The sequence below is a fragment of the Motacilla alba genome, chromosome 9, assembly GCF_015832195.1.
Source record: "Motacilla alba alba isolate MOTALB_02 chromosome 9, Motacilla_alba_V1.0_pri, whole genome shotgun sequence".
NCBI lineage: Eukaryota > Metazoa > Chordata > Aves > Passeriformes > Motacillidae > Motacilla > Motacilla alba.
Genome location: NC_052024.1, coordinates 17442658 through 17469343, shown reverse-complemented (window position 1 = coordinate 17469343; position 26686 = coordinate 17442658). Strand labels below are relative to the sequence as shown.

At 42.5% G+C, this 26686-nt stretch overlaps 2 protein-coding genes across 25 annotated transcripts in view; one reads left to right on the top strand and one right to left on the bottom strand.

Annotated features, from left to right (window-relative positions):
- MCF2L2 (MCF.2 cell line derived transforming sequence-like 2) overlaps positions 1-26686 on the bottom strand; it is a 155445-nt gene that overhangs the window by 58072 nt on the left and 70687 nt on the right. For all 9 annotated transcript variants that reach the window (XM_038146503.1, XM_038146500.1, XM_038146502.1 and 6 more), the window contains exons 14-15: positions 22808-22911; positions 21289-21377 (exon numbers count right to left, since the gene is read on the bottom strand). In XM_038146503.1, the coding sequence (XP_038002431.1) occupies positions 21289-21377; positions 22808-22911 (193 nt within the window). The remainder of the gene's footprint in view (positions 1-21288; positions 21378-22807; positions 22912-26686) is intronic.
- B3GNT5 (UDP-GlcNAc:betaGal beta-1,3-N-acetylglucosaminyltransferase 5) overlaps positions 1-26686 on the top strand; it is an 82184-nt gene that overhangs the window by 6170 nt on the left and 49328 nt on the right. For 4 of the 16 annotated variants that reach the window (XM_038146518.1, XM_038146520.1, XM_038146514.1 and 1 more), the window contains exon 2: positions 15964-20473. The exons of 5 other annotated variants lie outside the window; for them this stretch is intronic. In XM_038146518.1, the coding sequence (XP_038002446.1) occupies positions 16302-17438 (1137 nt within the window). In that variant the 5' untranslated portion in view covers positions 15964-16301 and the 3' untranslated portion in view covers positions 17439-20473. 7 more of the 16 variants (XM_038146525.1, XM_038146521.1, XM_038146528.1 and 4 more) reach the window with 6 other exon arrangements.

Genomic DNA, 26686 nt, shown 5'->3' with positions numbered 1-26686 from the left:
TTAAAAGTAGCGAAAATATCCCGGATTTTTAAATGGAATTTTTTCCTCTTCTCTGCCTGGCTTCAGGGATTGTAAGAGCTGGTCTGTTCAGGGGAGGAGGGTGTCTCACTTCTCCGCGTTTCAGGAATTGCGGTTCCCTGCTTTGGACAAACGAGTTTTCCAACTGCTTTGTTTCCAAGGTTTCGGTGCGGACCTCATTCATTATCGCCGTACGCGCTTGCCCCTCTCCCGTCCTAAAGAAGGGTCTTGCTGGGGGGGTTTGGGATTTTCAAATTCCTGGGATAAACGATACCCAAAGTTTAGTGTAGTTTTGATGTTTGTACTGTGTAACCTTTTAGCAGATTCCCCCCCAACCTCTGATCGTCTGGCAGTCGAATATGTTTAAGAAAAAAACAAACAAACAAAAAAAAAAAAAGCCAGAAAATTGTCAGGCTTTTTGTGGTCCTTTCAGGGTCTTTCTCATGCCCTGAGTCTTGGAGGGAAAACTCGCGGCCGCTCGAGCATTGCGGTGAAACAACCCATTCAAAGGCGCGCCGTGTCCTCCCGCCCCTTGTTCCAGCAGCCCCTCCCGGATTCCTGTTCCTCCAAACAATTTTTTTTTCTCCAGGAAAAGTGTGGTATTTTTTTTTTCCCTCCACTGTTCCCACACAAGAAACTCACAGATCCTGCTGGGAGTTTCTCCGCGCTGCCCTGCGTTGCAACACGGGGACGCGCCCCCGAGAGCGCCGGGGCTGCCGCCCGCCTGCTGAGCGCCGAACGTGGGCACGGAGCCGCCTCCGCCCCGAGCAGTTTTTGGGCACCCCGTAGGAAAAATCGGCACGAGAAATCTCATTAGGGAAAAGAAGGAGAGTGAACGCTTTCCAAAAGGGCGTTTGCGCGAAGCAAAGCTTGAAAAAAAAAAAGTTGTTGGTTTTTTGTTGGTTTGTTGTTGTTTTGGGGTTTTTTTTGGTTTTTTTTTTCGTCTGTGCTCTTATCCGGGCTGCGGAGCTCCCGAGGGGGGAGGCTGGCGGCGGGGGGTGTGCGGGGACGGCCCCGCCGGCTCCCGCCTTTGTTCCCCGAAGGGGCGCCCGCAGCCGCATGGCTGGAAGCTGTTCCCTGCCTGCCGCCCCTCCCAGGCCGCTCCCGGGCTCCGCGGGTGCTCCGGGGGACGGGGATGGGGGAAGGCGCGGTGGGGAGGATCACCATCACTGAGCTGGGGGCCGCCGGGCTGCCGGGAGGCGGCAACAGCCAGCGGGGGAAAGCCCGTGGGGGCGGCGAGGTGTCCTCCAGCCCGCGAGTTTCCCGGTATGTTCGATTCTGCTGGGTTCCAAAGGTTTGGGAGAGCTGGGGATGCCCTTGCTGCCGCGCCGGGAGGCGGGCGCGGGGCACAGCCGCGGGTTTGGCCGGGCTGGGGGCGGCGGGACCCCAGGAAAGGGAGAATCGCAGCGCCTCATCCGCACTGCGGGGAGCACTGAACACACCTGAGCTGTTGGGGGGACAGTAGCTTCGTTAACTGCTTTTGCGCAAGATCTTGGAAGTACCCGGAGATGAGAGATGCCGGTGCGAGCAACCGCATGGAGTGCAAGACAATGATAAGAAGCCCTGTAACTATCTTGACTCGGCAAGGCAGTGCAGAACTCGGTACGTGCTGCAGCATCCTCAGCTCAGAACTTCTCAGGCGCATGCCTGAGGATCTCTTAGCAGTGTTGAAACTACCAGTGCAGCTGTTGAAACCTGGTTTGTATGATGCTGTCTTGTTCTCACTTCTCGGTAGTTGCATTTCTTCTAGCAGCTGGAAAGGGAAAGGGTCTAGAAAAGGAATGGATTATTTTTTTAAAAGGAAAAATAGCTGCAATCTAAGGGGTTTTTGTTGAATAGGGCAAGAGACAGTAAGTCACTGTTGGTAACAGCTATGGAATATTCTAGCAGTATTCCAGAAGCCTGGATTGTCACACAGAGCTGGGTGTTGCTCTGGTATTATGGAAGTTACTGGTTGTTTTTCCCAGAACTAGTTTCATAGAAGTCCACCACCTATTTTATACAGAAATGTAGTATTGAAGTAAAAATGTGAGCTTTTTTTGCAGGCAAGGGGTTTGGAGTTTGTTTGCTTGTTTTTTCTGATTAGAATTATAATAGTATCTGCTTACTGGTCATCTTCCACTGAGTGAAACAAAACTGTATCACTTTCTGTTTTCTCTGAGATCCCAAACTGAGAAACAAACTGGTTGCTCCTGCTGCCCAAAGCAGCAGTTGGGACAATCTCTCTGACATCTGGCCAAACTGGAGTAGTGAGTACTGATGCTAGGAATGGTAATACACCTACAGATTAGGGAGAAGCATGTGGAAAACCCTGCAAGTCATGGCTTATCATTGGAAATGCCAGTGGCTGATGTGTTTGGTGTCACTCTGCACCTACAGCATTACAGCATCCAAGATACACTGAGCGTTGCCTCTGACATGTTATCCCTCTGTGCCTCAGCAGTTGTCTAGGTAATCCTCTACCTTGAAGATGTTCATTACTAGAAGTACGGAGGGGGTTTTGTTGTTGGGAAAACTCCCTGTGGCATTTCTGATACTGTAGTGGGTCTGGCTGGGCCTTGGGACTGGTGGAAAGAGGTGGAGGGAACCAGAACGTGATGGATGAGTATTGCACTACTGTGATGGGTGAGCATTGCACTACCAGCTCTTCCTTCCACATGGCGCTTGCAGAGTTTAGTCAGATACCTTCCTTAGCCTCCTAGGACACGCACATCACAAGTGAGGCTATCTCACTATTCAGCAGACCTCAGTAATAACTAATCTTTAAATTCCTGTGGAAAGCAGCATGGCCCACCTCTGTCAGGTTGGCCAGAAGTGAAAGCAGGATTTTTCTCTGGTAAAGGAGACATATATTTGCATTCTTTCCAGCATTTGGGAGATTGTGGTCCAGATCCTGAACTGAGATCTGTGCATTCCTGAGCCTTCAAAAACTGAAATAATAGTCATGGATACTAGAGGTTCCATTCTATCATAAGTTTTCCATGTAGTACATTTGCCCCTGGCAGCAAAGGGAAGAATGCTGTGGAAAGATCTTTGAAAGATTACACTTGACTTAAATTTTATAGTCAATGGGGGAAACCACCACCATGCATAGAAGTAGGATGATGACACGCCTTGATTTGGGAATTGCAATGCTTTAGAATGAACCTGTACCAGTGCTGAAGTTTACTTGTTGCTTGGCTGGCTGTGTAGCCTGGTCTTCAACTCAGAATTGTTGCTTGCACATGCTGTGGCTGCTACATGCCCAAATAACTCAGAAAATCTAACAGATCCCAAGGATGCTTAAACAACCTGCAAACAGATGACCTCAGAAGAAGGGAATGTTGTTGTAAGCAAGAGCAACTTAGCTGGCAGGACTGTTGAAGTGGGGCATAGATGTACACACTGCAAGGACCACAGGCTGTAGGATTTCCTGCCTTGGCTTTCTGCAAAGCAGTTTCATGAGGTCAAGGCTGACTGGTCTGGTACCAACTCCAGATTTCTGAATGTAGTTTAAAACTTGAATAAAAAATGGTCACTCAGAACTCCCAGGAATGCTGCCATGCTCTGAAGGTACATGATCACCTTTCAGGTGCAGCAGCTCAACCTCACCAATTCAGCAAGGTGAGGCAGAAAGTTGGGAATAAAGAACATCTTTAGTCAACACAGAGCATATTGTTGGAGGTGCTTTGGGACTTGGCAGCAAAGGAAGGGATTTAATTGGTCCTTTGCATTTAGAGCTAAGGAAAGTTTCTTCAAATTGAACATGCTGTTGGCCTGCTAAGACTGCTCACATTTCTTCTCCCATTGTATCCTGCATAATTTGTTTCTTCCAGTCTCACTTCCACTAAGACCTGAGGAGGCTTGTCAGATAAAACAGACCTTTTGTCTTAAGGCAGAAAATTTAGTTTTTCTTGTTCTTTAAACTGCTACTCATCAGAAGCAGTTTACAAACAGTGCTGCAGCCCTGTGTCCTCAGCCCTCGATTAGCTGTGTTTTTGTAAGGAATATGAAACAGACAGACAGAGGAAGGATGAACTTTCTGCTACTTGATTTAGTTAACTAAAGGATGCTTAGTCTTTGACTTTGCACCAGACTGTACAATCCATGTGCTTTACTGTTAAAACCACACAAAGCACTTTCACCCAAAGTGCTTTCTTCCTTGTAACTTCCCTGACTTTCCAGTAACATATTTATTCACGACATTTTTAGTAGGAAGCCTTCTAGTGGGTAATAAGGGCGGCAAAGGTACCATACCTATGACTAATTGTTTGCTGAGGTTCCAGCTGCTTTGTCAGCTAGCCCTGAGTAAAGCCCTGTGGTAATTACAAATACTGGCTTTCTAGTGCATTGTTCTCCAAGTTCAACTTTCTAGAACGATCAGGCTTCTTTAGCAACATCTTTGCTTTTCCTTCTTAAGTCATCCTTAAGTCATCCCTGCCTTGCAAGCCTCCACTCCAATCTTTGTAGCTTCCTTCTGCAGTCCACAGACTGGTGTTTTGTGGTTCTCTCTCATTGAATTGTATTTGTAGTTTCTACTTCGTTCCAATAACTGTCCTCCCAGCAGTTCCTAATCTGGTGCTATGGGTATGCAAGTGCTGTAGGTAGTTTGTTATATTCTTGGACTTATATTAATCTTGCAAAGAAGTGTGTATGTGTATATACACACATATATACAACAGACATGTATTTTTATATATGCAAAAATATTATTTTACTGGCTCTTGATGTTATTGACTAGTGTGATCTATTATCCCTTTCTCCTAGGCTGAGGCAAGCACTTCTGCTTAAATGCAAATACACAAGTTCCTTCATTTAATTTACAACGACTGTCACATTGGAGAAATCTCACTCATTATTAAACACATTGGAGTGTTTAGCAGCTCCTTTGTTTGACTTTTCTTAACTGATTTACATCTTGAGGAACTCTATGGTTAGCCGTGTGTTTTGTGGCCTGTTGTGGCTGCTTGTTAGCAGCTCTCAGGGAGGGCTCTTGAGCCATGCTGAGCTGGAACTGCAGGATGCTGTTCCTCAGCGGCTGCGGCTCTATGTTCCTCCTCAGTGCATGGGATGGGGAAGGAAGGGTGCTTTGCTTTGCTTTGCTTTGCTTTGCTTTGCTTTGCTTTGCTTTTCTGCCATGAGCCAGTGCTTGTCCTGCTCCCCATATTTAATAACAACTACGAGCAGGCAAGCATCTCCTGTTCAATCCCTGCCCTTGTTGCATTGCAGAAGGGGCTGTATAAAAGCCAAAATTCTCCTTAGTTCCCACAGAAGTAGGAGAGGACTAATGGAATTCATCCCACCCGGTTTGCAGACAGGCTTAAACAAAGCCTTGCGCCGCTATTATCCCAGCCAATCTGCAGCTCCTTTGTATATGCTGATGGTTCTCGATCCACATTATCCTAAAATCTGAAATGCTTACGTCTTTCTGGCTGGCTTGAGGCAATCATGGAGACCCCGAATATGCATGTAGAAGTCTCCAGTACTGAATCTGTTTTTAAATTTTCAAAGAACTATTAGTTTGTTATGTGAAATATTTGACTCTCTTGAAAACTTTAAAATGTGCAAACCACATAGGAACCTTGAAGCTTGTGTAGTCGTATAAAATAATTGAAATTAAACATTTCAGTACTGAACTAATGGAAAAGGATAGCTGGATAGGTGAATCCAGATGTCATAGAAGTGCTAAATCAGTGGTGAAACGTTATCGTTACCCTCTCAGTGGTGAAATGTTATCGTTACCTGGTCTTTTTTGGTGGCCAGCTCATCAAGTACACTTATAATAGCAAAACTTTGCCATCTTATATAACCTTCTCCCCTAACTGACAGCCCCTTCCCAAGAAGTGGGATTTTTTTATACAAATAGAGATTGGAGAACATGAACCTTACAGGTTTGGATAGAGTTTGTTTGTTTAGGAACTTGGTTACTCAAACTATCTCCCGTGCCTCTTAACATAACGTTTTTTCAGTTTCAATGCTACAACTATTTCAGGCTATTATTTGGTCTGTGAAAACTGTGAATGCTTTCAGAATTGAAGGCTGGAAGTTAGGAGAAATGGACAGTTTGATGCGTTCATATTTCTAGATAATGATTTGCCTCAAGTTAGAATGACTCTTTAGTTGAATTTAAGGTGCTGTTTGTGTAACTTTCATTTCAAAGTCGTTAAAAATGTAAGTTCTTTAACTTCTGCTAGTGTATCTTGAATGATTGGTACTTCATGCTTTTATAGAAAATGTAGAAAATGTGTGTGTGTGTGTGTGTGTGTGTGTGTGTGTGTGTGTATGTGTGTATAGTATATATAAAATTCACATTTACTCAGCATCTGCACACTTTTATCAAATTATTGCTGAGCTAACCCAAATGGTAATTAAACTCTCAAGAAAGTAACTGCAGTACAAATGCTAAACAAGAAATGAATGCGGTGATGGGACAGGCTGATTGCTTGATTCAAATAGATGCATTTCCTATGAATGAAAGAAGACAACCCACTAGATGGGATTATGCAAGAAGCAGACAGGGTCATTAACAACTTTCCTCTTCCCTCAGCCTCCAGCAGAATACAGCATTTCTCTCTTTCTGCTTAAGTGCTGGTGGTATCTATGCACAGCAGTGAATGGGAGGGGGTGAGGATGAACAAGAGCACACTCTGTTCGGAGCCAAAGAACAGTGGGCAATGACTGTCTCTTCTTAAGTGCATGTAGGTCTGTGCGTGTACAGAAAGATGGAGTGGCTTGGGCAATAGTTGCTCTTGGTGATCTCAAGAGAAGGCCTCTGAAGTGTTGTGGTAGTGGCAGCTCCACTGCATTCATGGGAGGAGATGAGCCATTAGGGATCATCTTAAAGAGGTTCTCTTCCTCATTATCATTAATCAGAAAGCTCATTTTTTATAATTAATTATATATGCATGTGCGCCCTTAGATGTTGATAGAAGTATTGTTTTTCTCCACAGATCAGCTTCCTTTCTAGGCTGATCCTATAGTTTAAATTACTCGACCTGTGCATGGTGGATTCAGCGTAGCATTGGACCTTGTGCTTGCTGGGTGTGTGCATGTGGTGGGGAAAGCATGGCCTTGAAACTGCGACCTGGATAGCTCCCTGACAACAGAACTGAAAACCACCTATGTTCCTGGTTGATGAAAGAGTTTTTAGTAGAAGTGGTATCAGTTCTGACTGAAGGGATCTTAGGATGGGAATGAGCACTAGTGTTCTGCAACCCAGCTTCCTCAAATTCTTGTGGATGTGCTTTGCAGGTTACAAGCAAACCTAAAGATTTGTCTCCTTGGGCTCTACTTGTAGATTTGGGAAAGGATTTGAAGCAGAAAAGAGTGATGCAGGACTTCCGTCATGCTCAGTTGTCTATAGAGCATAAATAGTGTCTCTATGGTAAGTCAGCAGGAGACTTGGCTGAGTTGAATGAGCCATGCTTAAGAGAGCAGCTGAGATGATTTGGGAAGTCTTGATGGGATGATACTCTGCTGTGTGGACTCAAGAGTTCACCTCTGGTCTGTGCTAACTTCAGAACAGGGAGAGTTAATCTAATAGAGCACTAAGAAAACCCACCAACTCCCACACCCTTCAAGTTAACCAGCATATTTGACATTTTCAATTCCAACATATTTTATCATCCCTGGTCTAACTGAAGGAGAAAAACACAATAATTTGGCACAAAACACTCTGCATCCTAATCTAAATCTGAACTTACAAATTCTCATTTGTCTGTCTTCCTGCCTCAGTGCCTACATTGTAGTGGCCCATGCAACATCCAAGCTCTTGCTGCAGTGTGGGACATCCATTTAGAGTTTGATGCTGAATTAGGTTAACAGGCTACAGTATTGTCTGAGGAAGAGGGATAGACTGGGAAGCAGATGAGAGAATATTTACTCTGAAATGAAAATCTTAAAACCTAGAAATGGCCATGGTACAATGATGTTAGCCTTCGGTTTAAACAAGCCCTTCACACATTTTCTGACTCACTGAATTATTTTTAAGTATTCTCACTGGGCAAAAGAAAGGTTTCTGAGAGGCCCCATAGAAAGGCAGCTTGAACTAGTCTTACAGTTAGTAGTGTCAGTCTGAAACTGGACTTCCTCTTTTAGTTTGGCGGCTAGCATGGAAAAAGTCTGCTTCAGATAGTTGTTCAGCTTGATCTTTGGGTATAGCCTGCAGACTGGAACAGAAATTGCCTTGGGTTTATGGGGAAAAGAGGCAGGAAATAATATCTCTAAATCAAGCTGCAAATAAATATTTGAATGGGCTTACTTAAAACAGGCACCCAAAAAAATTATTGATTAGGTGGGGCCCTGATGTTGTAGCTCTTCAACTGGAACATGCTATGGAACAGGGACATTCAGTATTAATGCCTAACTACGGAATTTTCAATTTCTTGTCTTCCAGTGTTGAGTTTTGTACTGGACCCTTAACTGCTTGATATTTCACAATTGCTTTCTCTAGTGTGGGGAAAATAGTTTTCTTCAATGTTCAGCTCAAAGCGTGCCATGTTTAATGGGATGTCTTTCTTGCCAGATTGTCTGCAATCCACTTTTGTAAAGAGGTGAATACACTAATGTGGGATAGAAAGTCGTGGTGAGCCCTTTGTAATGCCTCTTGTGGTCATTGTCCACTTTTGCAGGCAAGCTGTGTTTATAATATCCTGGGAGTAAGTGATATTATAATCACTAGAAAATTCATTACACTACTTGCACAGAAGCTTCCAGATAAGACTCCAAATTCAAACAGAAATGATCTACTGTAAAATGGAGAGGGAGGTGACTCTCCAGAAGCTATAGTAATGGGGTAACATTAACAGCTGCTGTTAATGTGCTCTGTCCCTTTGCTACCTCTTTTTGCCTTGGTGCATGGGAGTAGAAAGGAAGGTGTGCCAGAGTCATATGTCTTTAAATGCTAGCACTGTGAAAGTGAGCTTACCTAAATTCAGACTGCTGCTCAGTGCATCATTAGAGCTCATTGCTGCCAAAACAGATGTGGTGGGTTGTAGAATAGGTGCCATTACAGCCTTTGTAGCTGAGCCTCAAGAGTTCTGACTTGTCTGTGTGGAAGTTGAATGCTTAACTTCGTCCCCCCTCTCAGAACATGAGGACATGTGGCCTCAGTTGTGTCACTGACAGACAGAAACTTCAGAATAATATCCTTACTGTCAGTGCAAAGAACAGGCTCTTTTTACCTCATCTGCTGCATGTCAAGCAAAAAAATTCATGTTGGTGCTTGTGCATTTTATGCAAAATCCCTTGAATTAAATGACTCATATTTTGGAGACTCATTCTGGAAAATGCTGTCCTTCCTTGTAGCTTGTATGGGGAAGAGTCTGCAGTGGATATGGGAGGTTAAAACTACTGAGAACTGAGGTCTCATGTAGACTGATGCTTGAAAGGTGTGGTCCTGCTCCTCTCCTGCCATCTCCATAGTGGGTGTTTTGAGTGACCAATCTTGATAAAAGCCATTTAAGAAATCAAATCTGTCCTTTCTGGCAGATGTCTCCATTTACATTGACTTGTAGCAGCTGGGAAGTTTCAGCTCATTTTAGGGGAAATCATTCTTTCTCTTTCCACCCAATAGTGGAAAATTAGAAGAAATAATTCTCTTTCTTTCCACCCAATAGTTACAGTAAGTGCAAAACCTCTGTAGAAACTAAATCTCTCTTGGCAATTAGCTGCTTCCTGGCAGTGCTGAGCATTTACAACCTGTTTCTGCTTCCAGCCCTGAAGGAATCGAACTGCTTTACTCAATTGCCATCTAAAGCTTTGCCATCCTTTTAATTTCTCTGCTAACATTGCTCAGCACTTGCAAGTTTTAGCCATCAGTGAGAATCAGCAATTGGGCACAGCTTCAAAAGTCTCATTTTCCTAGGTGGTGGTGTAGTTATTCTGATACACAGCTTCCCTGGACAAAGAGCTGTGCTTCAATGCCCATTGTTTTTAATAAGGGGATTCCTCTTGACCGAGCAATTTCAGAAGGAGTTTGTGTTGTGTAATTTAAGGAGTTTTTGTTTTAGAAAGGGTTGGATGTTCACCTTCATGGAAAGTCAGGTGTCTGTTCAACCTGAGTAAGTCCTCAATACATACACAGAGAGCATGTAAGAATGCTGGTGTACCATCCCAGGAAACTGTACCCTGAGTAGGAGCTGCTGCAAACTCAAGAGCTTGCAGGTGAAGCCTGCATTGGAAGTTGCAGAAGATGGGTTATATGTTCTTGAAACAAAATTTGCAAAGCTACTGTCATTCATTGCTGAATTATGTTCCTTATTGTTGCAACATCTGTGACCTGATTCTAAACTTATCATTGATCTTTGGAGCACAGCACTATTTCTTTTTGTTAATTCCACTGCCATTGTAACCATGTTTTCCTAAAGAATACTTGCCTGAATTGGCTTCCATTTCTCAACAGTTTGGACAGAACAAGGTGTAACAGGGGAAGTCTTTACATTTTTGAAATTATTTTCTTTGCAGGCTGTTAGTGACTTCTTTTCATCTTGGTGCTTGCAAACTTTGTAGTAAGGCAGCCTTAGCTAAGCAACTTTTTTTCCCTAATGTGACCATCTGTCACTATGGCAGGAAGTCCTAGAAGTGCCGGAACTGTTCTTCATTTTGTGGCACAGCACACATAAAAGAAGAACCTGAAGATTAATATATAAGTGCTTAATATATAAGAAGTTTTTTTAAAATGGTAAGTGCAGAAGGAGGACAGAGGCTTGGGAAGACATGACAGAAAACATGACTTGTGAAGACATGTCAGCAACAGAAAAACCATCAGAGGGACCTGGGTTACATAATCTTGTAGCTAAAGCTGTAAGCAGCAAAGTCCATTCAGGCTCTGCTCCCATTAACTTAGACATGTACTTTCGTCATCTTCAATTACTCAATCATAATGAAAAATCTTGATAAACTTGTGTTTTGGCAGCTTATTTGATATGTGAACTTGACTAGATTTCCTTTGGACTTTGGGTGTAAACAGTACATAAATCAATACTAGAGATGGGAGAGTTCAATTTCACAGGAATTATAACTTTAAATTGTTTCAAACACAGAAAAAAAAGTTTTGAATTCTACTTAAAAAATAAAACTCTCAAACATATCAAGACATCTTCTTTGGACCCCATAGCCCCTTTCTAAACAGATTTTGAAAGCTTCAAGAAAATCCAACTCACTCTTTTCAGGATTAGTCCCATCCTTACACTAGGCTTGACAAATCTCTCTGAATTTAAAGCCAGGCAGTGATAATCTTGGCTCATGCAGCTTTAACTGCAACATATCTGCCTCTGTCACCTCTGTGGCTGGGCACATTCTTTTAGTGCTGTAGAAGTGGTGTTGCAGCTTAGAGGACATCTCATGTGACATCTGACATCTGGATGGAGCAAGCAGGATGGAGTGCAGCTGAAACAGGAGCTGAAACACATCTCTACAGTGTGCCTTCTAACCTGGGCATCCCCTCCGGTGTAAACAAGCTGATATGGAGTAGCTCGTGTGACAGAACTATCCTGACCTTATAGCAAAAGCTTGTCCTAGGGCTTCAAAATTTCTGTGGTACCAGAGCCTGGCAGTAGCCTTAGAATTGAAAAGACTGAAAGCATTAGATACAATGTTACATCTGGTTCTACAAAAGAAAACCCTTGAGTCCAATTGTGCACTTAGGTTAGGCACAGCTTGACCTCAATTAGGCGCTTTCTGATGTTTCCTTCAGGAATTCAGCAGGTTGCTTTCTGGGGGTAAGAGGATGGGAGGAGCTGAATTTGGATTATTGAGCAACTATGTAAACTCCAGAGCTGTTGCAAGCTGTGGAAAGTTGGTGTGGTAAGGATGAGAGGGTCGAGTGACTGTGAGGCTGTCCCCAAAAGCCAAGGACAAAACATGGACATAGAAAGCATCAGCTCTTCAGATTAATTCTGTTTGGAACTAGGTAATGTTTGAGGTCTTCAGTCTTTCTGGTAAATCTTCTGAACTTTAACCAAGAGTTGCTGATATGAAAGCGCCAGTTGCTACAAGTCGATTGTTAAAAATGGTTCTAGTTAAAATAGTGTTTCCTGGTATATCCTGGTAAAGCCACTTGTGATCTGAACTAATCTTCTGTCCTAGGTGGGACGAGTGAAAAATAACTATACATCATGATCTTTGTCCTAAAATACATGTTATGCCAGGATGTGGTGTGTTGAAGCCCAGCTTGTGTATGGTACCACGTAACAAAATTTGTAGCTGGGAGCTTTGAGATGTTCTCTTTGGGCAGTCTTAGTTGGTCTCTTGGGTTTAAGTTTTTATCAGGGTGGTGTTAGTCGGAAAAAAATCTCCGTGTTGGATGTCTTTTGTGTAAACATTGTCTCTTCGTGGTTCTTCCTGTGAGGGTCGGTGCCTCTGGTGTCTCGTGTCTAGGGTGTCTTTATTTCTCTTTAGGATGTATCTTGTCTGTCTCTCCTTAATTGACTTTCCAAAACTGTTCTACTTCTATCCTGAAATAAATTTCATACTGACTTTTTTTCAAAAGTCAGAGTAGGTCCCTAAGGATTTGCTTTTCCATAGTGGTCACTCTACAAACTATTGAGTTTGCAAGTCAAACTATGGCAGCCCCTCTTCCACCCTAGAATATATTCCAGACGCAAAACACAGAACAGTGAACTGTTGCTACAATGTGTCTTGCTTGTGGAAGTATTGAAAGGTTAAATAACAAAGTCTTTTAGCAAAGACAGGATTGCTGCAGATGGCAAAAGCCTGCAGTACTTGCTACAGGGGGAATACCACAGGCAGCTCTAATCTTGAATCTGCAGAAAGAAAGGCAGTTACAGGAACTGTGTATGGATCCTTGGTTCTTACAATATTTCTCCAATATTAGAGTGGATCTAACAGCTTTCTAGCCACAAGTAAGAAAATGCACAACAAGAGGAAAACCACGTTAATTATGGTCAGAAAAATGACTGTCAAGTACGGTTTTATCTCTGTTCCATGGTGTTTCCTCTTGCTAGGGAGAACACATTGATGAATTGGATTGCTTTCTTTTCCTGGAATGACGAAATTTGAATAGCAGCAAATACCTCCTGTGGTGTCAACCTGTTTTCCTGTTAAAGGAAGGACAACATGACTCAGTCCAAAGTCTGGGTCTTGTAAATGGGCTATAAAAAGTTCTGACGATCAAAGAGACTACTTGTGCATTTGTACCTTCAGTGCACGTCTCCATGCTTTTTTGGAGAGAGATGGGCAAGTGGGTGTAGACCTTCTTAAATTTCATCAGTATTGCTCATCTATAGTTGCATTTTAAAGTTTTACCTGAGAGGTATTTCTCTGAGGACGATTCTGAACAACTTTTGTTTACTAATGGTTCACCTAATTCCACTAAACTAGAACAAGGAAATGACAACCAGACTGTTCCAACCTTTAGTCAGTTCATTTTATGGCTTTTTTTTTTCCTCATAGAAAAAGTTTAAGTTCTCTTTCCAGCATCTCTGACTTCAGGAAAGGGTGCTAGGAGCAGAAAACTGAGTCTACGCTTGCCTCTTGTCCCTGCTACCTGCTCCATATTTAAAGCTGTTTCCATGATGCATTTTGTGGTGGATTTTTTTGGTGGGTGTGTGGCTTTGGTTTTGAGTGTTGTTGGTGGTTTTGGTTTTTTCTGGAGACTGTTTTTTCCCTAGTGGGGAATAACTGTCATGTAGGTTAGTTTCACTGTTAGCTTGCAGTGACCATGTCCTTTTTGTCTGTGGTGTTGACTGTTGTCTCCTTTTACCAGGAGGAGATATGGCTCGGTCAATTGCAGACTGTTTCCTTAACTTCTTATCCAAGTGTAATCTAAAAAGTTGCATTTGGTGATGAGTATCCCTGTGTTTACCAAGGTAAACTTTCTTTCAGGTGGTTAAATAGATTGCCTTGTGCTCCCTTTGCTTTCAGTCCTCTGCTTTAGGTTTATCATGATGGCAGTGAACAACCTGACTACCTGGTAGCTTCAGACCCACTCCTTCAAAAGGAAGCACCAAAAGTTGGGATTTCTATAACACTCCAGCTTGTCTGCATCCCTGTGCTTTATCTGAAACAAGAGTAAGCTTTGCAATAGCGTTCTATTGTAAAGTTGCTGAGTTTATAACTCTGAGGTGCATTGTTTAACTTCATGTTTCCAAAATAAAAAGGGTTTAAACTGATACTATAAAAAGCGCTGACTGACTTTTATTCGCCAAACTGCCCATACAGCTTTTCTGTTATGCATTACAATCTGCAATCCTCGGGTACCAATGCATGGTTTCCACTTTGAGCAGCTGGTCCCCTTCCTGGAGCACCACAAAACTGCCCCAGGTATTCTTACCACTGTATACTCCGTTGTGTTCTCATCATGCTATTCTAGTTGCAAGACTTCAGATGGCTAAAACAGTCTCAAAATATTTGTGTTGCACATAACTTCTGACTTGAAAGTGATAGCTTGTGTTCTCTTGCTTCTGGGGTTGTTTCCATGCAACAAGTGCTTAGTTTGTGGGATGTCATTCCTTATGGTGCTAGTCCTACACTTCTTGCTTTATGGCTATTTTTGGCTTTTTACGGGATGAAGAAGTAGTTGCTACTTCAGGCTGCTCTTGTTTATTATACAGCAGAGACGACTTCGGCTACAGGAACCAAATTTTAACGTGCAGGGCAAGAAGGCTGAACTTGGGTGGCTTTTTGTGCTTTGGATTCTTCACTTAAACCCTGGCCGGTAGCAGAGACAGTAGCGCTGTAAGAGTGAGCGGTGTCGAGAGGTGGACCTGCGGCAGGGTGCCTAACGGGAGAGCCAGCGAGTCTCTGTGTCTGTGTGTCTGTGTGTCAGTCCGTGTGTCCCGCAGCTCGGGTGCCGAAGGGGCCGGGCAGAGCCGGTGTGTCTGTGTGTCTGTGTGTCTGTGTGTCTGTGTGTCAGTCCGTGTGTCTGTGTGTCTGTGTGTCAGTCCGTGTGCCCTCAGCTCGGGTGCCGAAGGGGCCGGGCAGAGCCGGTGTGTCTGTGTGTCTGTGTGTCTGTGTGTCAGTCCGTGTGTCTGTGTGTCCGTGTGTCAGTCCGTGTGTCCGCAGCTCGGGTGCCGAAGGGGCCGGGCAGAGCCGGTGTGTCTGTGTGTCCGTGTGTCAGTCCGTGTGTCCGCAGCTCGGGTGCCGAAGGGGCCGGGCAGAGCCGGTGTGTCTGTGTGTCCGTGTGTCAGTCCGTGTGTCTGTGTGTCTGTGTGTCAGTCCGTGTGTCTGTGTGTCTGTGTGTCAGTCCGTGTGTCCGCAGCTCGGGTGCCGAAGGGGCCGGGCAGAGCCGGTGTGTCTGTGTGTCCGTGTGTCAGTCCGTGTGTCTGTGTGTCCGTGTGTCAGTCCGTGTGTCCGCAGCTCGGGTGCCGAAGGGGCCGGGCAGTAACGGCCCGCGCGGGCTCGCGGCGCCTCGCGCCCCGCAGCCGTTGGGCCCAACGGCCGCTCCCCTCAGGCCGGCGGGCACGGGCGGAGCGGCGGGGCCCGCCTGGGGCTTCGCGGCCACCGGGGTGCGGGACGAGGCCATCGCGGCGCCCTCAGAGCTGGGCGGGAAGGAGCGGTGCGGGCGAGGGGGCGGCGGGCCGGGGACCCCGGGCGCTGGCCTGGCACCGGCTGGCCGGGAGCAGTGGCTGGGCTCCGCCTGGCTCCGGGTTCAGCAGGCTGCCGGCCCAAAAGGCAATTTGTAAACCCGGCCGTTTGCAGCGTGCGGGCTCTCCGGGCTTAGAGGAATTTGAAAAGATTATCATCTGCCAGCTAACGGCAGTGGGGGTTTCTGAGAAAGGTTTCTGTGTCAGTCTCCTCTCTCACTGGCCTCCACAAGCTTGCTCCGGGCTACTGACCGCCTCTGACTTGCTGCCAGTCGGTTCTTTTTTTGTTATTTTGAGGATGTGTGTATGTGGGTGGTGATGGGCAGTGACTGAGAAGTCAGCCAGCTCATTTCCATGACCAAACCTAAAACCAAATGTGTTAATAACAGCTCACTTAAACTTTTCTCCTCTCCCCCTTCAGAACTGGCAGGTGTTCATCTTCATGAAGGAAAGAAACACGAGGACTAGAACTGTAGTGTTTACTTCAAGATGCCCCAAAGGGAAAATACTCATCTGCAAGCCTCTTCTTTCAAAACTGCCTGTGTTCTTTCAATCAAAGAAAAACGTTTTTTGAGAAAGATGACTTGTGAAGTCTGTGAACAAAGCTGTCTTCACAAGGATACCGAATGAAAGACATCATGCCTTACAAGGGACACTGGTCTTGAAGGGTGACACTGTGCTCTTAAACTAAACTAAAACACAGGCACTGTAAAAACACTGATCCTGAACAAGAGTAAGGATTATAAAAACTGCATCAGAATGTTTGTTAGTCCCAGAAGAGTCAGAAAATGCCATTTTTTGCAGCTATGTGCCACTTGCTTCATACTGTCTCTCATGATTTTTTGGGTACCGTTTGATAATCACATTGTGAGCCATATGAAGTCCTATTCCTACAGATACCTCATAAATAGCTACCATTTTGTGAATGACAGCCTGTCTATCAGCAGGGATAACCTGAACAGAGTATCAAGCTACCAGTACTTGATCAACCACAGAGAGAAATGTCAGCAGCAGGATGTCCTTCTCCTATTGTTTGTGAAGTCTTCTCCCGAAAACCGTCATCGAAGGGATGCAATTAGACAGACTTGGGGTAATGAGAAGTATGTTCGTTCTCAACTTAATGCCAACATTAAAACCCTTTTTGCTTTAGGACGACCAACACACCATCTGCAGAAAACACAGCAGCAAAGACAGCTTGAGCTCGAAGACCAGAAATACCGGGATTTGATTCAGCAAGACTTCTTGGATACTTTTCACAATCTTACTCTTAAATTGCTTTTACAGTTTAGCTGGGTGAATGCCTACTGCCCTCATGCCAGGTTCATTATGTCTGCAGATGATGACATATTTATCCATATGCCAAATCTCATTGCTTATCTCCAAAGCCTCACACGAATGGGTGCTCAGGATCTCTGGATTGGTCGTGTCCATCGCGGATCCCCTCCCGTAAGAGACAAGAGTAGTAAATACTATGTTCCATATGAAATGTACCAGTGGCCCTCTTACCCTGACTACACAGCAGGAGCTGCGTATGTAATATCAAATGATGTAGCAGCTAAAGTCTATGAGGCTTCATTGACTCTGAATACGAGTCTTTATATAGATGATGTTTTCATGGGTCTCTGTGCCAATAAAATGGGAATTGTACCACAATATCATGTATTTTTTTCTGGGGAAGGAAAGGCTCCATATCATCCCTGCATTTATAACAAGATGATGACATCTCATGGACACGTAGATGATCTTCGCCAGCTCTGGAAGCAGGCTACAGATCCCAAAGTTAAAAAGATTACTTCAGGGATTTGGGGTAGAATGTACTGCAGACTAGTCAATATTGTGCTTCTCTGTAAACTGTACTATGTGGACACATATCCTTGTTCAGCTGCGTTTTCTTAAAACTTGAATATCTGCATTGAAGATCCACTGAGCCAAGACAGAGCAACAACATTTTAGGTGTTTATCCAAAATATATGTAAACATGGAAAGAGGTAAAATTTACACGTGAATACTTGGGGTGGGCAGAGGGAGAGGAAGAAGATGGTCCCAGGGTCCCAGATTCTGTTCAGAGACTTACTGGAATAGCTCTCCTGTTGTACTTCAACTTTTTACTTTGTAGCCTGTTTTTTTACACTCTTCAAGGGATGCAAGTCTGGATTATAAGTGAACTATAATGGACTTGACTTCTAGACTTTGAAATGCTTGTTGAAAATATCTGTTTCTTTGAACTTGTCAGTAAGTCTTGATGGTTTTTATAAAAGCTTTGTCAACTAAGGCATGTGGCAAAAACCCCCTGTTATATCAGAATGGAGTAGACCTTTCAAAGCATGAGGGAAGTGGAACTTCTGATTTGATGAATGAGGCTATCACAGCAGTTTAGGTAGTGTAAACTCTACAAATATTCACCATTTCTCAGTGCTTCATACAAAGTCAGTCTGGACCTGCACAGCTGACAAATAGTGAGGGCTAGAAGTGAAGATCTGCTACAATTGTTTTCTCAAAGCTGCCTAAATCTTTGAAATAGGGAAACAGTGTTTGGATGCCATCTGACTTGGTGGTTAAATAACAAAGGAACCCCCTTTAAAACCTGAAGCTATAAAAAACCAAATACCACTTATGTGACTGGTCGGGCTAATATTTCTCTGTCTTCTGAAAACTGAACCAGCACATTTGAAAAGTCCAATCTTTAATAAGCAAATAAGTTAAGTTAGTTTTCTTCTAATAATGCTTCTGTTTTCCAGTATTCCAAAGGTGAAAAGCAAGCAAAAGTCCCCAGGAGTGTTACTTAGAGCTAGTTACAGACTTAAAGACTTTAAAAAAGCAAAATTTCATGCTTGTACTAACAGAGAAGGAGGATATTTTCTGTACAAACTTTGACTTTGCATTGAAGGGATAGGGAGATGGTGATTCACACAAACTCAGTACACACATAATAATAACTAAAATATTTCTCCTGAAGTCAAAATTATCTTTAAAATTTCAGGGTTGTTGGTGTCCACAAACCCCTGTACCTTGAATATATCTCAATGTTAATATCACTTGCAAAGGAACAAGATGCCTGTGCTTTGTAAGCCAAAACAGAGCTAAGTGATGTGCAAACTGCAGCCCTTATGAGTTGGCCTGAGGTGCCATAAAGATCCTGCAGAGAGCCAGAGTTGTAGGCTGCCTGCAGTCCTTGCACAGCTCAGTCACGGTGCTTCCACAGACTCTCAGGACAGATATCTTAGTTGCTCATTGCCAAACCTGTGGCAGCTGTACAGGACTTGCTAGTTTGAAGCTGTGAGTAGTAAACTTGGTGTAACTAACTGCTACTGCTCTTGGAGCTGTGCTGCAGGTTTTGTGGTTTGAATGGATAATGGCATCTGTCATTCTGCAGACAGAATCCAGGAGTGAGCTTGCTGACTGTTCTCTAAGCTGTTCAGATGGAGGGTAGGTAGTTACTGGAACTAAGCCAAACATGTAACTTTCTATCACTGGTTTTGCAGAAGGAAGATAATAAGATTCCTAACTGGTCCCAAATGTTGGACATAGAAAGAGCTCACAAAGAAATCCTTTATCAGTGTCAGAATGACTGACAACTATAACAGCTATACTTCAGAAGGAAAAAATCCAATTCCTTTCTTGCCTAAACAAATGGATAGTAGTACTGGGGATGTAGATATTTATAACCTGTTGCATACAGAGAAAAAATAAATGCACGTATAGAGAAAGTATTGTGTATTGAAGGAAAGCTGCTTCATCAGATTTCTGACTTCTTGTGAGCCATTTAAATCAACAAAGCTGCACAGCAAAACTGCACTGCTAGAAAAGCCACCCTGTTCACTAAGGGAAAGAGGGTCTTTATATGCAGTATGCAACCAAAAATGTGCTAGTAAGACTATAGTCTTCCAGCATATCTGTTTTATGTGTTGGGATTTGTTTTCACTCATACATGCAAAAGTAATCTTTAAGTAGCTTTAACTAGCTAACATCTAAAATGCTGCTTAAAAGTAGTTGCCATTATCTGAAAATCACTTTTGACCATTGAAATACTTTGTTTTACAGTTGGTTTGAGCTTTGTTTGGATTGTTTCTTAATCTTAAAAGGGCCTTGATGTTTGTAGTACGCATTTTCTTTTGCTGCAGTGAAAAGAAGTTGCTTGTTGAATAAAAAGGAAAGCATGAAGGCACTCCTTTCAAAAAATAGAAGAGACATAGAAAACATATTTTCTGGTTCTAAACACAAATGAAGATTTGTACACTTCCATCAGGAAACTTTTTTAACAATAGTCTCAGTGCTCCAATGCAGGGCTGATAGGTTTTACTTCAAATGAAACTGTATCAGCCTGAATGGTCACTCCTCATTAAGAGTTTGACATTGTTGCACAGCATATTTAATGCTTTTTTTTTTTATCTGTTTGTTTGGTTTGCATCAGTTTCCCTTTGATATTACTAATTTTTATACAAAGTATTCAATATTTATTCTTAAACTTTTCTCTGTACCACAGAAAGACAGTTGTTTTGTAAAATTTGTTTTGAATAAACAGACTTATTTCTTTTAAAAAAAACATAAGAATGCAGAAAAGGTAAATATCTCTTGTTGCTTTCTTTGTAACTGACAGGATCAGTTCTGATACTTTTAAGTGTTGTTCTGAGTTCCCTTTTACAAGAGGACTTCAAACTGCCCCTAATCCCCGCCCCTGCCCCCGGTGTGTGCAAAAAGCAAAATTGGTGTTCCCAAGAAAAAGAGAGAGCTCACAAATTTGTTTACCAAGCTTCTAGGTCTAAAGTTGTATAAAATTGCCAGGTATTAAAAGCTGAACCTGTTGTTAATGTTATAATTTGTATGTTCTCTTCAGGCAGCTGTTCCCCTGGAGATGTGTATCTGTCTACACAAGATTTCAGATCATACTTTGCACCTTTGGAAAAGTAGCTGATGATCTGGGGACCAGACATGGTATTTTCATAGGGTATAATTAAATTCAGATAATTATGATTTGTATGTCTCCCCAATTTGTCTGACATAATGTATCAGGTTAGGGTTTTTACAAATGGAGTCATTTGCATCAGGTAACTCCAGTGTATAAGACAGGGGCATAACCAAAGCATGAATTATCTAAATGATAGTGAAGAAGAGAACAAAGGAAATGAAGTCAGGATTGTGGCATTTGGCTTCTTGCAGGGGGATTTTGTTGTGGGTTTTTTGCTTTCTGGGGTTTTTTATTTAATTGTTCCCTTTGGCCTAGAAACTGCAGTTCAGCTAAAACTGGGTTTGCTTGATACTTTTTGTTGAAGTAAATTATTTAAGTATCTGGTGCTTTAGAATGCATTGTTAATAATCTTTTTTCTCAAGCTTTTGCAGTAACTTGAGCTTGCAGTTAAAAAACCCAGAAGCCCCTCCGAGGTATATAGTCAAATGTGAATATTCTGAACACTATGAGAGGATCTTTTAACAGCTGTTTTTTTTTGTAAATACTTGCAAGGCTTATTCTAATGACTTCTTTTCTCAAATTTTGTAATTAATGCTTCTAAGAGAAAAAAACCTGTAAAAAAGCCCCTACACGAACAAAAGAGAGCTCTTATTTGCTTTTCCATCCGGTAGACTCAGTATAAATGCATGGCTGTAAGCATTTCAGTGACTTCATTATTGCTAATTATTTATTAATCTTGATGAACTTCAAAGAGGTTGTAAAGAATGTACTACAAATGCAGCAATTTGCATTCTAAGAAGAAAAAAAAATATATATAGTGGCTCATATGTGCAGCCTTACCTCCTTCTTGTTGACAAGTTCTCATCACTTTCACTGGTTACCAGGACTCTGCTGGATCCTCCTTGACTGGCTTCATGCATCACTTCAATCTGAATGAGAAGGACATGTTAAAACTGAAAATACTTAATTGCTGATGCTTTTATTTAGAGAACTTTAACTCTTTGAAAGAATAAAAACCAGATCCTACCCAACCTAGAAAGTCACTAGACAAGTTCAAATAATTGAATTCTAGATGTGCAGAAATATCTCCTGTTTATATTCTCCATCCTTGCTCAGTGTTGGCATGGAGGCATTCCTTACTCCAGGCAAAGTCATTATATTCTTGCACCACAGAAGGGGAATTATCTCCTTGTGTAGATAATTATGGGCATAATAATCTGTTCCTTAGACTCTGGAGTACTATTTTTTTCACTTCCTATCTGAAGCCAACCCAAATACTTCACATTTCCAGAGTTATCTTTAGAATGCCCTATGGAGAAATCTGGGGATCCTCTGTGTGCCTCTGAGAAGTGTCTGTGTCCCAGCAGCAGTGCTGGGTGAGGCAGTGCTGAGCACAGGTACCTGTGCAGAGCCCGTGCCCAGGCTGAAACAGAGCTTTTGCACAGCTCCAGAGTTTGTTCTGATAAACACACACTCCCTTGTCCAGTCTTGCAGAGTTGGATCATTCAAGTGCTCTCCAGGCAAGTTTTAAGCAGGCTTTTCCTCATTTTGCCTGCAGCTTTAAGAGCAGCAAGCACTGCTTGCACTTACTGAAAAGCCAATCTCTTCAAATTCAGTTAAACAGCCCATCTGCTGAGTTTGCTGTTAATCCAAGCCAATGTCTAAATCCCAGCAGAATCCAACTTCCTGAGCACTTTTATTTTTAAGGGCAGATTCTTACATTCTATATTGCTAAATTATTTAACTGGTTGATGATAATGATGGAATCCAGTAATGAACTATCCTCATCTGAACTATTATCAGAACAATGGGAGAGTAGGGAGGAGGCATAATTTGTAGTGTAGTCTTGGGAAGTGGATTTAAAAATTAATGAATGGATGTAAAAAGCCTATACCTTTTTATAAAGCCTATACCACACTGCTGCATACACCTAACGACGTGGGAGAAATGCAACTGATTACCTGCATTACTGATGAGAGTAAAACTAATTCTAAAGTCACCTTCTGTGAGTTTAGGCAAAGGGGAGACTGTCATGTAAAACTTGTATGTCCCTGCTGGTAACTGTGTTTTATTCTGTGCTTGTTGCTGAAGCTGTGGGCTGTGCTGACCATTTCAGAAAATGGACTGCATTTAATTTTTGCTTTCAGCTTTAGAGGAATAAAGATGAAATGTATGAACAAGTCAGGGGCGTGGATAACAGAACAGCTGGCTTAAAGTAGCTTGTCCTTATCAGAGAGTTAAGTTAGCAATGCTCCAATTTTTTTTTTTTAAATTCCAAGTATAGGTATGTAAATCTATATTTATGAGGATTTGAGTTCTCTCACAATATGGGATGTCCCCAAATTACAAGTAATCCTACCTTAATTCCACCTTTTGTCTTCTTAATGCTTTTCTTTTTTGATAGCTCTACTTCAGAAACGGTCTTTGGAGGGCAAGAAATTTCTGTAGACCTCCTGTTGGTAGCTGAAAAAGTAAAAAGGAAAGAGCATTAGAAAATGTGCTAAAAGTTAAAATTCTACTTCCTAATAAAAGCAATGAGCAAAGTGGTAAATCAGGCCTGGCTTAGAGAACTGAGCTGTGCTGGAGCAGTGATGGACCAGGTGGAACAAGGGATGGGTTCGCTTGTTCAGTGGGGAAACTGAAGCCAAACTTTGGTTTGGCTTCCCCTGGGAAAACTGTCTCTAGGACAGCACAGGTAAATGTTAGCCAGCTGTACCAGCTTGGGTAATTGCCACTTGCATGGTGTTGCTCGTGTGGGTTCCCAGGGAATTTTGTTTCTGGTAATGGTTTGCTGATTGGTGTTGGATGAAAGGATTGTTCCCTGTAAGGTTTCATTACATGAACAGCTCTCACAAGAGTAATCACAGGAGTTCATCAAGGCACAATGACAGGGGTGTAAGGAGAGAATCTGAGGACATAATTTCAGAATAAGCCATGTGGTGTCAGGTTTGGTGGCCCTTGCAGGTTCTAGAAGGTCCAGCTGACTCTTGAGGTGTCTGAGGCTACTGGACAGTCATCCTTAACAACAAAACCACCTGTGCTGAGCCTGCTGTCCAAAGCAAAGGGTTAGACTGAGCTATGAGAAGGGGAATCATACATTTGGCTTGAGTAGAAAATAACATCTGTTACAGCTTTATTTTTGTTTTAGATTGGTAATGAGTTCACAGCACATGCAAGTACAAGGCCAACAGCACTCTCCCTTTTCTTCATTGCTGAATTGATATGGGTAGCCGTGCATGTCATGGGTGAAAACATGTATGAAAGCCAGATGAAAGAACCTGGGTCAGGCAACAAAGAACAAAATTGAGGTTAAGTCCTTCTCTTTTTTATTCTGGCAAAACTCTATAATTGAAGAAGCACTTTTTCTAAAAATAAAAGCCGATGTTTTCAAATGCATCTGGCAACATTTTGTTGAAGAGAGTTTCACCAAGTTTAATGTTTTGAAGTGTTGAGAGTCTTGATAGTCATTAACTTTTTTCTCTTTGGGAGAAGCTGAGGGATACAGTAAAAAAGATGCAGGCATCTTCGAATGAGAAGGACCTAGTATCAAAGGTTTGATGTAGGAGAGGTCTGAATGCTTTTTTAAAAGAAACACCTTAACAAAGTTTCAAATGCCCTTGTCATTTTGCATTCTTCTTTTAAAGGAGTTTTTAAAAAGGCAAAAAGAAGCACATAGAAGCGCCCCAAATTATATTCAGTTAAAAAGACAACATATCAGTTTCACAGATGATAATAATGGAAGCTGACATTTCTTCTACGCTGTGTCTTTTCAAGAGCCTTATCACACAGCTGGGAAGAGAATTAATTAAAGCAGCCTGTCTCTAACTCTTCCCTAAATCTTCTTGGATTTATCCAATGCTGAATGACATAAGGACTTGGCAATGCCCACTTCATGCCTGTTACCTCCTCACAATGACTCTACTAGAAAGTTTCCTCAATGGAACAGTGGAATTTGGCAGTCACCAGCAGCTATAGTCAACTGGTAGGGAATTTTTGTGGCTCCCAGGACTGAGCTGAAATGCAAATGTCTCTTTTTGGCTCTCCCATCACTTTCAGATTATACAGCAGGGGAATTGTTTTGATTTTGAGCACTACTTTCAGCAAATACCTTTTTCCTATCCCCAAGCAAACTTTCCCTGAAGTAGTATTTGTTCTCTCAAAGGTATTTTTATTTCACCCAAAAAGTGGTGTATTGACATTTTGGAACCAAGGGAACAAAAAGATGCAAGGTGCAGCACATGGAAGCTATTGATCCTGACTGTCAAACTTCTTCATGCCTTTCTAATCTGCAGGGAGGGTGACTGCTACTGTTGGCAAAACCTGAATATTTGGTAAGTTTTCAAATGTGTTTTCCCATGAATCTCTGAGTAAAGTGTCTATAAGCATCAGCAAATTCACCCTTTTCTGTATTGATGCAGCCTGGAGATTCTATTTGGCCATAAAGTCTCACCTACCACCATCATGATAAAACAGGCTGTGATCAGACTTATTACACTAAAAACTATTATCTCCTGAAGCTTCTCCCAGCTACATCCCATTTATACCTTGAAAAATCAGCATAATGAAAATAGATCTAAGACTTGGCCACCAAGACATTGTTTCATAATCTTATCCACACCTTAATACCCTAGATATGCTGCCAGTGTCTAGTTGCTCTCTCTAAATCCGAGTTCAGTCCCTTGGATTGCTCTACAATCTAATTCACAATTTTTATGGATATGTCGTGGAAATTAAGGGAAACAACAGAAATAACTTCAGAAAACATGAGGACTTTCGCTTAGAAGAGCATAGTCAGCAATACCAAGTTGTTAGGCTTATTCATTATTCAGAAAATTTTTTAACCTGAAGGAATGGTTGATATCGGTATGAAAACCCTTGCTGAAAACAATCAGCAGAAAAAGTGAAAATCAGTTACAACTTTGATGTCTGGATCACAACTTGTAAGCTCAGACAGCTCCAGGTGATCCAGGAAAGAGAGGCACAACGCAGTTTAAATGAAAGATGACACAATCACAAGAAGCCGAACTTCAGGTGCTCCTTGATCCAGCAGCAAATTTCTCAGGTCAGTTCACAATCTGAGTCTTGGCTTCTTCAGTGTGACATACTTCAGAAAAGGAGACCGGTATAAAATAAAGCAGTCAAATTCAACTGAGTCTGTTTCAGAGATGAATTTGATTCATATTGACACAGCAAACTTCCCTTTCCAATTAGACCCAGAAATGAACTGAAAAGAGGAAACAACCTGCTTTGGTTATGCCCTGGAGAATTTTTCAGTTATTGACTGGCCCATAGTCAGAGACTGCTACATGTCACTGCATTTAAGTAGTTGCTGAAGTAGTACAGAAAGAAACAGCCCAAATAACTGCCAATTATTATTGCAGTAATTACTGTGGAACTGGAACTATGAGGGAAACTCCCTTATAGAATTCAGTACAGTTGGCTGTTTCAAGGTCAGTACAGTATTGTCTTGCTGAAGAAGCTGAAAATTACAATGTTGAACTGCCTACTGAAAGAATAAAGGCACAGGAACAAAGGAGAACTAGAAATGATCTAATGTCTGCATGGTTTCAGAGTTGTTTTCATCCTATTGTTTCACACTACTCCCTGGGTGATATATAATGATGATTTCATTTTGAATTCATTAATATTTTAAATTGCTTGATGCTGCTTTTAAAGCAACTGTTGTCAAAGGGCATTGTAAAGCAGAGTTTGGGTCTGTCACTTGCAATCGTCTGGAGCACCACTACACTTTTCAATGGCGCTTTAGTATTGTTTACTGGTTTTTTATGAACAAGTTGTATGACAAGTATGGAATCACTGTTGTGATATTTAGCCCACAGCAAATGGTAAAGTGGGCTGTATTGTCCCTAAAGCTGCTAGAAAATGACAGAGACTCATGTGCTCTGTTTTGCTTTGCAGTCTCTCCACCCCTCTAAGACTGAAATAAATTCAGTGAGGAAAACTTGCTGTGCAGCTTGTGAGAAAAAGCTGTGGTTTCACCCATTCTCCCCCCTGCTCCTTTGTGGCAAGACACGGGCACCATCTCTCAGGTGCACATCTCTTACAGGGGGGGCTACATCCCCCACTGAGGGACAGACTGAGGGACAGACAGAACTGTGGGCAGCTCCCAAGTGCTCAGAGAGAGCTGGATTAGTTCACATGGGTAAGTGGCCCTAAGTTAGCTCCTGCTAGAGTAAGTGCAACTCATTAGCTAGCAAGAGACACAGGCCATAGCCAA